At 52.3% G+C, this 14,103-nt stretch overlaps 1 protein-coding gene across 3 annotated transcripts in view; it reads left to right on the top strand.

Annotated features, from left to right (window-relative positions):
- Window positions 1-9,022: 9,022 nt before the first annotated feature.
- SLC28A1 (solute carrier family 28 member 1) overlaps window positions 9,023-14,103 on the top strand; it is a 44,236-nt gene continuing 39,155 nt past the window's right edge. The window contains exons 1-6 of one of the 3 annotated variants that reach the window (XM_032342017.1): window positions 9,023-9,156; window positions 9,828-9,951; window positions 10,876-10,991; window positions 11,757-11,868; window positions 12,687-12,775; window positions 13,985-14,076. In XM_032342017.1, the coding sequence (XP_032197908.1) occupies window positions 11,773-11,868; window positions 12,687-12,775; window positions 13,985-14,076 (277 nt within the window). In that variant the 5' untranslated portion in view covers window positions 9,023-9,156; window positions 9,828-9,951; window positions 10,876-10,991; window positions 11,757-11,772. Of the gene's footprint in view, window positions 9,157-9,827; window positions 9,952-10,875; window positions 10,992-11,756; window positions 11,869-12,686; window positions 12,776-12,798; window positions 13,686-13,984; window positions 14,077-14,103 lie in introns of those variants that run through there. The other 2 variants (XM_032342019.1, XM_032342018.1) reach the window with 2 other exon arrangements.

Here is a 14,103-nt window from a genome sequence, read left to right as displayed (position 1 = left end):
CCCCACTGCCTCCATCTGTACTCCGGCCCCCTTCTAAGCAGCAGCAATTAAATTTTCCCTTGAAAGGGTTAGTCAGCCTACTACTCCCATGACCTCCTGCTGTGTGTCAAGCTCTAAGGAGCCTGTACCAGCCGGGTGTGCCTCAGTTTCCAATGCCTGTATTGCTATGACATTTTGAGGATGTGTCTCCTTGGAGACCAAAACCTCTGCGCCAGACTTGTCCCCGACCTCAGGCATGGGCAAGGCATCAAGACAGAGCGAAGTCTCTCCCCTCTGCACCTGCTTCCCAGTGTGTGAGGGCCAATGAGCACCAGGAGATGCTCGCCAGTTCCGAGAGCTTGTGCGGGGTGTCACAGTGATGTTTCCGGCATCTGATAATTCCATGGATATTGACAGTGGGAGAGGCATGATGGGGAAAAGCAAATCCACATGCAGATAAAGGACCCATAGTGGTCGAAACCGATTCCTGCTATCTTGAAATGACAGGCATAGACTCGGGAGGTTCAGCGTAGAGCAGGAGGAGGGAGCATGGAAGGACATGGGCAGAATTCATGCACGTGGCCTACCTGTGGCGTCAGAGCCCTGTCCTGGAGCATCTCCTTGATGCTCTGAGTGCTTCTGGCCATGGCTCACTGTGGCTGGGTGGTCAGAGAACCCCAGCTCATGAGGGGCAGCACGGCCCCCCGCTATGCTGTAACCAAACATTTAGGCTCCCCCAGAGCCCAGTGGCAAGCCAGAGCACCACGTCTCTAAAGGGAATGGTTCCTTGTTGGCCAGAGAATCACCTGGTTCTGAACCCTGGGTTTCCCTGCCATTCTCTTCTTGTTAGGACTTGCCACAAGCTTCATTAGCCCTCTGTTATGCCACGGGCCCCACACGGCACCCCAATATGCCACAGAGGGACATATCAAGCCCCCTGGGATCTGTTGGGTGATGGGGCTGGCAGGAGAACCGTTCTCCCAGCTGGAGAACCTTCACTTGCTCTCGGCCCAGCCCAAAGCTGGTGGCCCTCTATGTCACTCAGTACATAGGTCAGAACAAGAGGCCCTAAACTGGCATTTTTTATGAAACTGGGTCTTCGTGTTAAGGGATACAAAATGCGGTCATCTGTTCTATGTTGTGGAGGAAATATCCTGACCTCATCAGACCCCTCAACCCCTAGAAGCTTTACAAGACCTTTAGACCTATTTTTTTTTCCATTTTCACATGATTTATCTCCCACCTCTGACTCACATACGTCTTATCAAGGCATCTAGGGAAACCGCTGACTCCAGGCTCTATCAGCACGATGCGGTCAGTGTGAGACAACACTGTGCCAGTAGGGGCAGTGTCCCTGGGGGCCAGGTGGTGGCCTGGAGCGGGTCAGCTAAGATATACTGCCCTCCTGCAGTCCAGCTGAAGATAAACGCCTTCTGAAGTTCTTTGTTCATCAAAATAGAAGAAAAAAATGAATTCACTAGATCAAAGGATTCATACTGCACGTGAGGAGCTGGTATGAATTTGCTTGGCAAGAAGGCCATCTCTGGAAGGGCACCTGCCATGAGAGACGTCACTTTTAAAAGACGTCACTTTTTAAAGCTTACAGCAATCCAGAGACTTCCCGGTGTTTTGCGCTGACCAAGCGGAGCCGTGGTGGGAATCGCTAGGACGTCACTCTCGAGCCGTTGGTACCGATTTCTACACGCCCCCTGGAAGTAGAGTTCTACCTTTGATTTACAATTTTGGTAGGGAGGGGCATTCCAGTGGCCTGTGTTTGTCGTATCCTACTCTGGTCGCTCTTACCCCACTCATCAGAGCGCCATTGTGGGAGGGATGCCTCTTTCCAAGTCGATCCGTTTCAACCAGTCAGTCAAAACAACCAGTGGCCGGCTTTGAGATTCTTCTCAAAAGAATCTACCATGGTGCAAATTCAGTGCAACCATCCCCATGGGTTGGCAGACCGCATGCTTTTCTGTGCTGCCCAGAAACTGGACAGCTTGGAGCCAGTATCCTACGGAACTCCTCTCCCTAGGTTTGGGTATTTTTCTCTTCCTTCTATAGTTCCCAGATAAATGGATGCAGATCACTTTGGGGAAGGCCAAGGAAGGTGGGCAATATGCATGAAGTGTTAAAGTAAGGTTTCCCTTCAACGATATTTGGCTTTCTCTCCATCGAAGATCTGGAAATTAGTGGAAGATTTTGACTCCATCTTGGCAGCTTGAGACAGACCTGTTTGCCCAACCGCAAGTCTTACGTTATTGGTATAACCAGATGATATCTAAGGGACTGTCTGGTCTTCTCTCCTGGGACCCCAGGGTTGATTAGCCGCAGCTGGAGGTCTGGTTTCCGTGTCCATGACCATTGTGACGACAACTCCACTTTGTTCCTCGTATCCGTTTGAGAACAGGGTGCCCATTTCCATAGCAGCTCTTCCCACCAGCATTCCAGGCCTGGGGAGGAAAGCCAGCAGGGCCTCACCCACGTCTTTCTCATGGCAAGGAGCAAGACCATCTTCTGGGACCTGTCTGAGGACAGGGAGAGGGTGCATGGGCTGGATGCAGGCAAGGGACCCAATAAAGCGTTCTTTTCTCCTGAAATCTGTGAGCTCCTGTTTTCTTGGATAGTTGGTCTCTTTCATATAATGTAGCATTGGGTCAACATTTTGGTCCAGATTTGTGTTATTCACCCCCCCCCCTGCAGTGGTTACAAACTGTATCCTGCTGTTTGAGATTCTGCCTTAAATGTAGATTTCGCTGAGCAGACATATCAATAAATACAACCTGAAACAAAATTATATTCCACCTGTCTCGGTCCAACAGCCTTTAAAAAGCTTCCATAAATTTTCCCTATAGTTTTTGACCATGTGTATTAGCTATTTAATATAGTTTCTTCCAGGTGTGACTCTTCTTTTTCCTGCTCTGATTCTGCCTCTCATCCCCTGAGCTATGTTGAGTGTGGATTCTGGTTATTGGCCGATCAACAGTGTAGTAGGGGACAGGGTTGGGTCTCCATTTTATGACTCAATGGTGCCAGTACCCCGGCGCTGATAAAACTCAGCAAGGCTGTCTCATTCATTAAGCTTATGAGAAAATGGGATTTGTGCACCAAAAATCCATCTCATTGATTTTTTTTTTTAAAGATTTTATTTATTTATTTGACAGAGAGAGATCACAAGTAGGCAGAGAGAGAGAGAGAGGAGGAAACAGGCTCCCTGCTGAGCAGAGAGCCCAATGTGGGACTCGATCCCAACACCCTGAGATCATGACCTGAGCCGAAGGCAGCGGCTTAACCCACTGAGCCACCCAGGCGCCCTATCTCATTGATTTTTAATGAGACGTTTAACCAACCAGGAAACCAGACACTTGCGTCGACCTGAGAAGCAAATTCTTCCCTTCTTTTTCCAAATGGAAAAGTTGTTAGGCGAGCTTAGAATGAGGGAGACAAACTCGAGTTCAGACCCAGCTTTCTTGGCCAGAGGAGTTGGAACCTGTTGCTTAAATTCCCTGAATTCTGCTGCCTCATCGTTGTTTAAATCCCTTTACTAGGACTTTCACAGACTGCCTATCATATGTGACCATTATACATTCTGGGTACATAACAGTGAACAAAACAGACATAGACTCCTCCCCCAGGGAGCTTACAGTCTAGTGGGAGAGACAAACATTGAACAAACACACCAATAAACGTGTAATGGTGAATTGTGTGTTAAGTACTACACAGCAGAAGAATGGGGCTGTGTAGAATTAGACTGGGGCTCTCAGGAGCCAACCTGAAGGCGTTGATACATGAGCTGAGATCAGAAGGCTGTTGGTCAGAGGAACGGGAAGAGCGTCCCAGGCAGGGGAAACAATCCGGTCAAGGTTCTGTGTCCAGTTGTAGCAGAGGGGTGGAATGAAAACTCGTGTGGATAGTGCGCGGTCAGTAAGAACACTGTGGTATCGAAATACGAGGCTGAGAGACCAGCGGGGCTAGACATGGAAGGACATTTGCACTGAACCCGACGAGCAGTGGTGCCTCGGTAGGATCAGTGGTTACTGGAATTAGTAGAGAAGCCCTCCCATCGCAGTAGTGTTAAGCAAGACAGAGTTATTTCCTCCTCAGGAAGAGGTCTGTAGGCATTAGGAGATCTGGGCACGGCCCACGTAGGGCTGGCATGGTAGCTCTAGGATGTTGTCCAAGCCAGGGCTCCTCCGGGTCAAGCAGTAGCAACTGACCCAAAGTGCAACGTCATGAATAGAAGAATGAAAATGGTAATACAACTGTCAAACAAGAGAGCTGAATTCTCGTAGTGTATAGTCTAGTCAACAGAGAATGCCTAAAGTTGACAATAAAAAATAGTGTCTATGTATTTTTATCTATCAATCATCTATCCATCCATTTATCTGTCATTCGCCTATTTTATTTCTGGAGTTGGCTGTCAGAAGTGAATAGACAGACAGTCTTTCTGTAGGTCGGGTTGGGGGTGGGGCTGGTCTCTGGTTTTCCTGGTTCTTGTCTCTCTGAGACTGTCCAGGGGTGCGCTCCCTTTAAGTATCCTTTTTTGGTCATTTATGTGACTCTTACTTGAAACAAAAGTACCCACCTTGGGACCCCCAACTCCTTCTGCTTTAGAGACCACCTATCTGGGTCGTATCCCACTCAACCACGCAAATTGGAGCCCCATTGTTGAATTGCAGCGGCAAGGTCGAGGTTGGTGGGACTCAGGCTCTAGGAGTCTCTGGGTTCAGGAGGCTGCGGTTGTATGGCTGGAGCCAGGTCAGGGCAGGGGGTCCTGGAACCCATGAGGCACTGTCCTCTGGCCTCAGAACTCATATGGTTCACAAATGGCTCTTATCTATTGTTTCCAAAGGATAATGAGGAGTAGCAGCTGCTGTTCCCTCAGCCTCAGAGGACATGGTGCATGTGCAGACGGAGGGATGCTCCTGTCACTTTCCATACATCCCCGGGTGGCAGCGTTACGACAGGAGATGAGTCTGGGGATTCCTGGCCTGACAGAATGGTCTAGCCAACTGCTCTGGCCACTGGCTTTTTAATGACTTGTCTAGTACTTCCAAGTCCAGTATGGGATATGGCCTCCATGGTTCAACCGGCTATTGTCATTTCCAACCAAACTAGACACCCTGGTTTCACACTAAATCACTTTGGTTCCACCAAACCCCCATGAGATTGGAACAAGGCTGCAGACAAAGCCAGGGTCATGTACGAGACCCCCTGAGGCAGGCAGAGGACTGATGGGAAAGACTCTGGGCATGGGCCCAGGCCTGGGGTAATCCTGCAGCCTGTGCCCTGCTTCCAGCAGCCTAGGAATGAGGGTGCCCTGCCCAGGCCCCTTTACTGGGGACCCATCCCCCAGGTGCTGTGAGTTAGTTAGCTCACAGCCGCCCCTTGTCCGAAGAATTGCCCTGAGTCAAATGGAGGCCTCTTAATCCCTCCCCAGTCCTTGGCCCATGACCGACTGGTCTGGCCTGGCCTCAAGGTGTGACTAACCTATGGGCAAGTTCGTGTTCCAGAGCTTTCCTGTGGAACCCAGCTAAAGCCAGATTCTAGTCAAGACCACACTTTTATTTTCACCCTTGTCTCATTCGGTATCCCTTCCTCCCCTTCTGCCAAGAGCACCCCGTCCCTTGCAAATCACTTGAACAGGAATCCCCACCTCAGGCTAAAGAATATACCTGAGACCATCAGGTGTCCTGTTGTGTGGACTCTGCCATTGGAAGAGAAATTTCACTGGGGCTCTTCTTTTCTTTCAGGACAAAATGTATGTGTTTGTAGCAGTTGGAGTCAAATTACTCAGGTTCAGTGGGTGATTGTCCAGCATATCAGCCCCTGCAGAATTCTTGCTGGGTCTTAGGAAGTTGCTCAGAGACACAGTGTCCCAGATTTCACAGGGTCTGACCAGAGAACACAATTTAGAGCCATCAGCTTTAAGTGTGAGCCCAGAATCCAGGTGCCAAGCAGCTGGCGAGGTGGAAACATGGGGTGGGCAGTTTGAGTGCCTGACCCAGAGCTCCCAGATACAAACATGTAGCACGATTCCCCATGATTCTACTTGGGACTGTTCAACTTCTCCATGATGGCTCCATTTATGGCGGTGGTCCCCTCATCACACACCTGCATGGAGGACAGGTGGGGAGAAACAGTGGCAAGTACCGACCTTCTTGGGTTATTATAATGGTTCATCAAGACCACACAGGTAGAGGCCATAGCCCAGCCTGGCATATGCCAAGCTTCTCCCATCTCTTGGAACTATAGAATCCATCTCGGGGCCACTCACATGCTGCTCTTCTCCAAGGTGTGAGACCCTAGAGTCTCTCCCTTCTCTCAAGATGGGGTGGTTGACACAGATCTCTACCCCTGCCCCTGAAAACCATCTTGTCAACACTCATCCTGTGGGAGACACTCAGCACGGCCTCCTGACCCACAAGGTGACCAATGTTTAGCTCCTGCAATGGGCTCAGGCTCTCCACAAACCCCATAGCCATGGAGTGAAGGGGATTGGATCCAGCCTTTGGAATAAGAAACTTGCTTCTACAGGAAGAGTGAAATGGAAAGGAAATGTTTCAGAATGAGTCATGGTGTGTGACTGGCAGGTGCTCACAGGAGGAACAGTTGGTACTAGTCAGAGGAGAGGCAGAGGCGAGGCTATGTCTTTCATTCCATGGCTCGATGTTATCGGTGGAACTCCACCCGGGTGGAGGGAAGCAAGCTACGCCTGGAAAGTTCCAATGTCTAGATGTGACACTCAGAGGTGTTCATTTTTGTTCTAACAATTGTATGTAATTTGTGAAGCCCTACTGGTCAGTACCTTTTCCTATAGACACTACTAGTGGTAGATTCATTTTATTGGCTGCTCCCAGGAGGCATAAGGTCCTCCTTGTGGAAACTTCTATAAAAATATCAGCCTTGGGGCTCCTGGGTGGCTCAAATCTGATTCCAACTTTTGATTTTGGCTCAGGTCACGGTCTCAGGGTACTGGGATGGTCAGTCTCTATGCTCAGAGGGGTGTCTGCTACTCCTTTCCTCTCCCTCTGCCTCTGCCCCTCCCCTCAGTCTCTCAAAAATAAATAAATGCAAAATCTTAAAAAAAAAAAAAAACAACAACAGGCTTTGCTCTAAAGCTCAGTGGGGGTCCCATGAGACCACTTCTCTGACAGAGGAGAGGAGGGAACAATGAAAGACTTGTTTTTGCCTATGTAATAAGCCAGCTTCTCAACTGTGACTCAGTGGGAGCTTTGGGCCAGCAAGGCCATGGAGATCCTAATTAGTAGCACCCATGTCCCCTGTGGATGACTCGTGGAAAATGGTGCACCTCAGAGGGGGGTTACAGCCTTTGGTATAAAATCTGTCAAAGCTAGAGACATCATCCTTGAAGCCAACAGGATGATGTGAATTACGACCTATCTTGGTTTGTAGAACATCTTAACTTGACCCAACTGAAAAGAAAACATCTCAGTCTCTCCTTACCTAAGAAGCTGACAGGAGGTGGAAGGGGCAGAGGGATAGAACAACAAGGGACATGTTCAAGGAAATGAACCACGAGGAAAATAGACTTCACAAAATAGCAACCAGTTCAATATTTAGAGATAGTGATCTCTTAACTGTTCGGGGAAACTTCTCCCTGCGTGGGTGTGGGACCAGGTGTCCTTCTTTGCCCAGCTGACATAGATGAGCCCCAGAGTCATCCTCTTGTTCTCTTTTGGGTAATGGCCATTTGTGCCCATCTGTTCCCAATGAATGAGCAGGGGTGAGGGGTGGACTATATATCAGGGGACCCTTGGAGAGTCATGACAAGCCAGCTAGGGTGGTGGTGGGCTGGGGCAGGGGGTGGGGGAAGGCTTTGGACTGCTTCCTTCCCTTGTGAACACCTAGACATGTGGTAGAGTTGCTAGGAAGAATGCCATCCTCTAAGTCTTGGGAGAGTCCATTCCCCAAATTTATAAAATTTATATGAGTTACATTTTTTATACTAGAGGTTATAAAAACCTAAACTGTTTCTTCTGCTTTTGTAGTTTGCCCTGTGTATCTAGAATTTGTATGTGCCTTCGAGTTTGGAATATTTCTGCCACGACTATAGGAAGCCCATCTCTCAGCGCCCCGAGGACAGGAAACATCTATGGGATCACTGGCTGTCCTTTCCGTCAACCGGCTGAGGAGTAAGAGACGGAAGCAGGTTTAGGAGAGAAGGATGACAAGCTCCTGTTTATGGAATCTGACAGCGAGAGCCTCTCTTGTTGTGTACAGCCTGGACAAGGGAAACAGTGCCACAGAAGGGCCTCGTCTGGGAAGAGCCGGAGTGTGAGCACAGTCCTAAGATGAGAGACCGGGGAACACACCTTCTGGTAACGTCTGCCTCTGACCGTTCGGAACAGCTCACTCACCGGCCCTACGAACGTTCTCTTTCTTCTCTCAGAGCCTGGCAGGGAGAAGGATGCTCTCCCCGCTCTGGCCAAGAATTCCCCCGACACAGGAAGTGGCCCCAGGGAAAGAACACCAGAAACAGGTGTGTGGCTGCCTCTGACAGAGAGGTTGGGGGTGTGAGAGGCAGAGCAGGCTCTTCCGTGCAAATCCTTTCAAGTGCTGTTTTGTTTTGATTGGAAGGGAAAACACACACACACACACACACACACACACACACACACACCCCACTGATATGGGAAAGTAGGTAGATAGAGACAGAGAGAGATGTGGTCCTTGCCTCTGCCCTGGACCCAGCGTCCTCAGCTCAGTTCCAGGCTTCCCTCCCCCATTGCCGACCCCAGACCTCAGAGACCTCAGAGACCACCTCCTCAGGAAGCAGGCATGCAGAGGGCCAGCTGAGGTCACTCAGCCAGAGGGTGGGGACAGCCAGGATGCCCAAGGTCCTCCAGCTCTGGGTTTTTCCCCGGGGATGTGGGAACTGCTCACCCCAACCTATCCAGCTTCCCAACCCCTAGCCTGGGGCTCTCGGCCAAATTCCACCTAAAAAAAGTATTTGACTTCTGGGATCCAGGATCACTTGAGGCGATCTGGGGTCACTCCTCCAGACTCTCTCAGCTTGGAGAAGGAAAGCAGTGTCAAGGCATCCCCAAGATGGACCCTGTGACAGTGGTGACACCGCCAGCCTGACGGCACCAGGCTCTCTGCCAAACACCTCCCCTGCGTTAGCTCCTTGAAGCCCCATCAATATTTATTTCCGAGGTAGGTACTGTACCCCCCCTTGTTAACTTGAAAGAAACAAGTTAACCTTCAGAGTCTTTAGGGTCTAGCTCAGGATTCAAACCATGACACACTGCCTATGAAATCCGTGTTTTAGATCAGGGCACACAAAAATGTCAAGGGTTTTAGGTGCAGCATAGGGAATGTTTGGCAGCAAGCTTGGCTGCTGCTGGCTGAGCTCTACCCTGTGGCTTTCCTCTGGGCGCGAAGAGAAACCAAGAGAGAAGGGGGGAGGCGAAGAGGAAGGAGGAAGGGGGAGTTGGAGGGGAGGGGAGGGGGAAGAGGCTAGCAGCAGGCAGAAACAGAGAAGCAGGTGCAGCCTCACCGGGGCTTGACCAGGCCCTCTGCTGGGACAGCTCCAAGCCCTTCCCTGGGGGGCCGCCCACGGAGACGGGCGTCCTTTAGGATAAGCCAGCTGATGCCGTAGACACTGAGTTTACAATCAAGGCAACACAGGAGTCCCCAACAGAGTGGGGCAGGGTGTGGATCTCTGCCCCAGATGGCAAGAAAGCTGGTGTAGTCTCAGGCTCCTTTGAAAAAGCAATAACATAAAGGAAAAGTCTGGAGAACAACCCCACAGACTCCAGGTCACCTTCAGGGGGTTCAGCCTCAAGGGGTCTTTAACTGGCTGTTGTCTGTTTATCTCTACACAGTGTTCCATGAAGCACATGTAATGCTTTGGTAATCACAGCGATGGACAAAAAATGTTTTTAAAGACAAGGGGCACCCCCCCATCCATCACCCTCTCCAAACATCTAGAACAACCGGTGTACGCAGGTAACCCTCCAGCCTGTGTTACCAGGAAATGTTTATGCATCACATGGGGTTTGGTCCTGAGTGCACGTTATTAATTATTAAAGACATGTCGTCCACCCTGTCAGAACAGTTTAATGTTTAGTTGGGGGACTGAAACATTAATGTGTTTGTCCCTTGACTTCACATACTTTTGCTTAGGTGTTGGCTAAAAAAAAAAAAAAAAAAAAAGAAGAAGAAGAAGAAGAAAGAAATGATTACATGGCATGTTAAGTAACTGGAATTTAAATAAAAATTTGAAAAAAAAGAAAGAAAAAGAAACAAATTACTTATATGAGAAAGAAGGGAAAGAAAAGAAAGAAAAGAAAGAGAGAGAGAAAGGGAGGGGGAGGAAAGGAGGAAAGAAGAAAGGGGGCCAAACTATGTCATTTCATTCCGTCGTCCGGACGTTCTGGAGGCTTGGACATGAGCCGCCGTCGCTGTTTGTGACAGCAGCCTGGTTTCCTTACCTTTGAGCGCGGGGAAAGAGCTTGCTGTCAGAATCACTAATTCCGTGAGGAAGGGGCCCTGGGGAGATGCGAGATGAAAAGCAAACACACATGATCCTCCAGCCTGGGTGACCTCGAGGGCCGGTGGAGAAGCGGGCCAGGGGCTGGGTGGGGGCGAACCTCAAAGAATGAGAATAGTGAAGACAGGCTTCCTGGAAGAGGTGGGCCCATGTGGGACCCGGGGAGAGTAGACAGGAGGGCATCTCAGAGGAGGAAGGCAGATGAAGTTTAAAAGCAGGAGCCCAGCAGGCCAGGCCCAGAGTGGGACCCACGGGCTCTGTGTCCCTTCTCCCTGAGAGCAGTTGGGGTCCCTGCCCTGGCCACCGCCCCGGGCTCTGGAGAGGGCACTGGACGGAGCTAGGTGGGAGGCCCAACTTCCAGGGTTCTGGACTCTGCCCAGGAACCGGCACTGAAAAGAGAAGACGGGCCGAAGTGCAAGCAGGTCAGAGTCATCTTGTCCCCGTGGAAATACACGCTCCTGTCCAGGCACGAAAGTAACTCGTTCACCACAAATACGTGAGTAGGACGGGGGTCCTGCCTGTCTCTGGCGGCTGTGCGTCTGCGTGTGTGCACTGGTAGCTAGGTACTCCTGGGCTCTGCCTGTCTGTGTGCTTGCACACGTCTCCTTGCTCGCGTGGGCACCCATGTGTATGTGCTTCTCACCGTGTGAGCTTAACCAGGCTGGGGTTTGGATCGAGTAGGGTGCTCCCCAAGGGGAAGAAACAGAGAGGAGACAGGAGTGGAGAGAGATGGGGCCTTAACTCGGGCTCTTATTCAGATGAGTAAAGCCTATGAACTTCAGGGGAAAAAAGGACTATGTTGGCTCTCAGAATTGAAAAGTCCAGTGGAAGGGCTAGTTTCAGGTCTGGTTGGATCCAGGTCCTGGAAGAGTCTTTGGGATATTATTTTTCCAGCTTTCAGAGAATGGAGAGCATAATATGGTGAAGCTATCCCTTAGTGACAGCTTTAGTCGTTAACCTGCTGTGGGAGTGCTGAAAGCTAGAGCCTCTTTTACAGAATCCCTTCCTTGACCTCCCCATGAGATGGACAGAATTTGCAAGGGCTTGGGCCCCACGGGTTCAGAAGTGAGTGCAGGAAGGGGCGCCTTCCTCTGTGGCCCCCCAGGCACAAGGAGGGTTGAGCTCTGGGATGATCGAAGCAGCACCAGGTGTCCACTCCCCATTTCCATCCGTCTCCCATCCCCCTGCCTTCTCCAGGCCCCCTCCCTGGGTCCTGCCTCACCTTCTGCTTTCAGCTTTGGGTCCTGACTTTGTCTTTCAGCTAGAAGGTCTGACACATGGAAGACAAGACACCAAAACCAGGAGAGTCCATCTCGCTCACATCTGTGGCTAATGGTCTGGAGAACATGGGGGCTGAGTTCTTGGAAAGCCTGGTCTGTCTCCTTCCCCTTCCCTATTTAGGCTTGTGAGAGGGCCCTTTGCTCACCATCTTCCTTCACCCCCCTAAGTCTTTGTTTGAAAACTTGGGGAACCCCCCACAACATGTTGGCCTCCTGCACACCGAGCAGCCCCTTTATTTCGCTCATTGTGTCCTTGTGGTGTGCTGGGACTACCTGCCCTGGTTGGAAGGGAGGTTTGAGCAGTGAGCTAAGAAACAAGGAGAGACCATGTGATCAGAGGTGGGGTGGGGGTGGAGCTCTTTTGGGGCTACTGCCTTTGAAAAGCGGCCATCTTGTCCTCGCTCTGGAATGGCCAAGTAGAGGCCCACCCCCCAGAACTCTGGAGCTAAATATGGCACCCTTTTCCCACCCCACCATTCCCAACACATGCCCCTGCCCCTTCAGCACAATGTGCAGCTCCGGGGTGTTCCTTTCACACTGTCCTCTGTAAGAGGAGCCCTTCTACCCCCCAAAACACAACTCCGCAGACAAACGGAGGGCAGATGGCATCCTGGGGCCATGCCATTAGTTGGCCCCACCTGCGGCTTCCCCAACTGGCTGCCATTGAGCTTCCAGGGTCCCTCCTGCATGCAGACTATGGGCTCCCTGAGGGCAGGATGTGTCTGATAATGAGTCCAGCCCACAGTAGGCAGTCAATGTGTGCTTTGCAGAATTTAATGAAGTTGTCCTCTAATGACTTCCTGTGTGAAAGCCCAGCTGCCACCCCCGCCCCCTTCTGAGGTGCCCATGGTCATGCAGGTACCAGCCAGGGTCTCTCTCTGCTCTCACTGGTCCCTCTCTGGTGGCTTTAGGAGGAAGGCCGGACCCCTGGCAACGTCTCAAGTCCTGCAGAGGGTGGGGACAGCTGGACGGAGGCCCGCCCAGAGCCCTTCTCAGGCTGGTAGGTGGTCTCCAGGAGGGACCCTGGCCTGGGGCGGAAGTCACTGTGGGGAGCGGGGACAGGAACCTGGTCTGTTTGACAATAGGGAGGGACTCCCAGAACCTTTGTCACAGAAAGGAGCAAACGTGCTTTAGCCAACCAATGAGCACTGTGGGCAGGGGTGACCCAGGCCAGGAGCTCCCAACCTGCCTTGAAGTGGCTGGAACAAAATCCCTGCAGGGACCTCAGTATATCCTGTGGGGCTGTTCTGACTGAAGCTGGCTGGGGGCCCGGAAGCAGCCTGACCCACCCCCAACCTCTCCATCTACCTGCTACCCCATTTAGTCTCTGGGGCATCGCTGGGAACCTCCAGGCTTGGTTTGAAACCCCCTGAACTGGTCTGGTCCCCTCATTTCCCATGGGGTGGCTGAAGCCCTCAGAGGAAGAGAGACCGGCCCTGGTCACACAGGCACCACGTGGGAGCCTAGAACTCGGTCTCTGGATGCCCAGGCTCGCAGGGGTCCCCACTGGCCAGATCCTGAGCTGAGGAGAGCGGGAGGAGGAGAGTGGTGGAGGGGAGGTGGGGAAAGGCTGCTTCCCTTAGGAGGCTGGAGTTGGGGACAGGGACAAAAGGGGCGTCCCTAAAACAGCAGCTGGTGGCTGAAGTGAGCACCTCCTCCACGCCCAGCCTGTGGGGCCCCAGAGGCCATCCCAGTGCCCGCCTTTCCTCCCAGGATAGACAGGTGGCCCGGTGACCAGGCAAGAGCTGGCATTTGCACTGGGCCAGGAAGGCGGGTGCTGGGGGGCACTGCGAGCATGGAGCGGGCTTTCACAGGCTGCGAGGGGCTGCGACCCAGGTGGTGAGTCTCCCGTCCCCAGAAAGAATGCGGAGCTGGCAGCCTCCCCCACCAACCGTGGGCTCCGCAGACAGGTGGGCATGGGAGGGGTGGGCCGCGCGCGCGCCGTCCTGGTTTGCGCATGTCTGCAGCGGCCGGTTCGCCTCAGCATCGGGGTCACATCCCTGCAGAGCCTGGGGGCCGCGTTCTGGGGTAGGCGGCGCGGCCGCTCGGGGCCATTCCTCAGTTGGCTCTGGAGTCCTGTGACGCCGAGGCCGGCGCCCCGCTTGGCCCACGCCAGCACCTCGCTGGGGGTGTGCCTGAGTGGCTTCTGCCTGAGGTATTGGCAGGAGGGGTCTGGGGCCCCTGGCGGACCCTGCCGGTCCCCCCACAGGAGGAGCCTGTCGCCAGCCCTGAGGGCCCGACGCTTCTGCAGGGAGCACGCGTCGCTCTGTCGATGGATCTGCACTGGCCTGCTCTGTGCTGGTGAGCCTGGAGCCCCGCCCCACCTGG

The sequence above is a fragment of the Mustela erminea genome, chromosome 5 (genome assembly GCF_009829155.1).
Source record: "Mustela erminea isolate mMusErm1 chromosome 5, mMusErm1.Pri, whole genome shotgun sequence".
Taxonomy (NCBI): domain Eukaryota; kingdom Metazoa; phylum Chordata; class Mammalia; order Carnivora; family Mustelidae; genus Mustela; species Mustela erminea.
The sequence above is the reverse complement of the archived record's forward strand: the minus strand, read 5'-3'. Positions and strand labels throughout refer to the sequence as shown.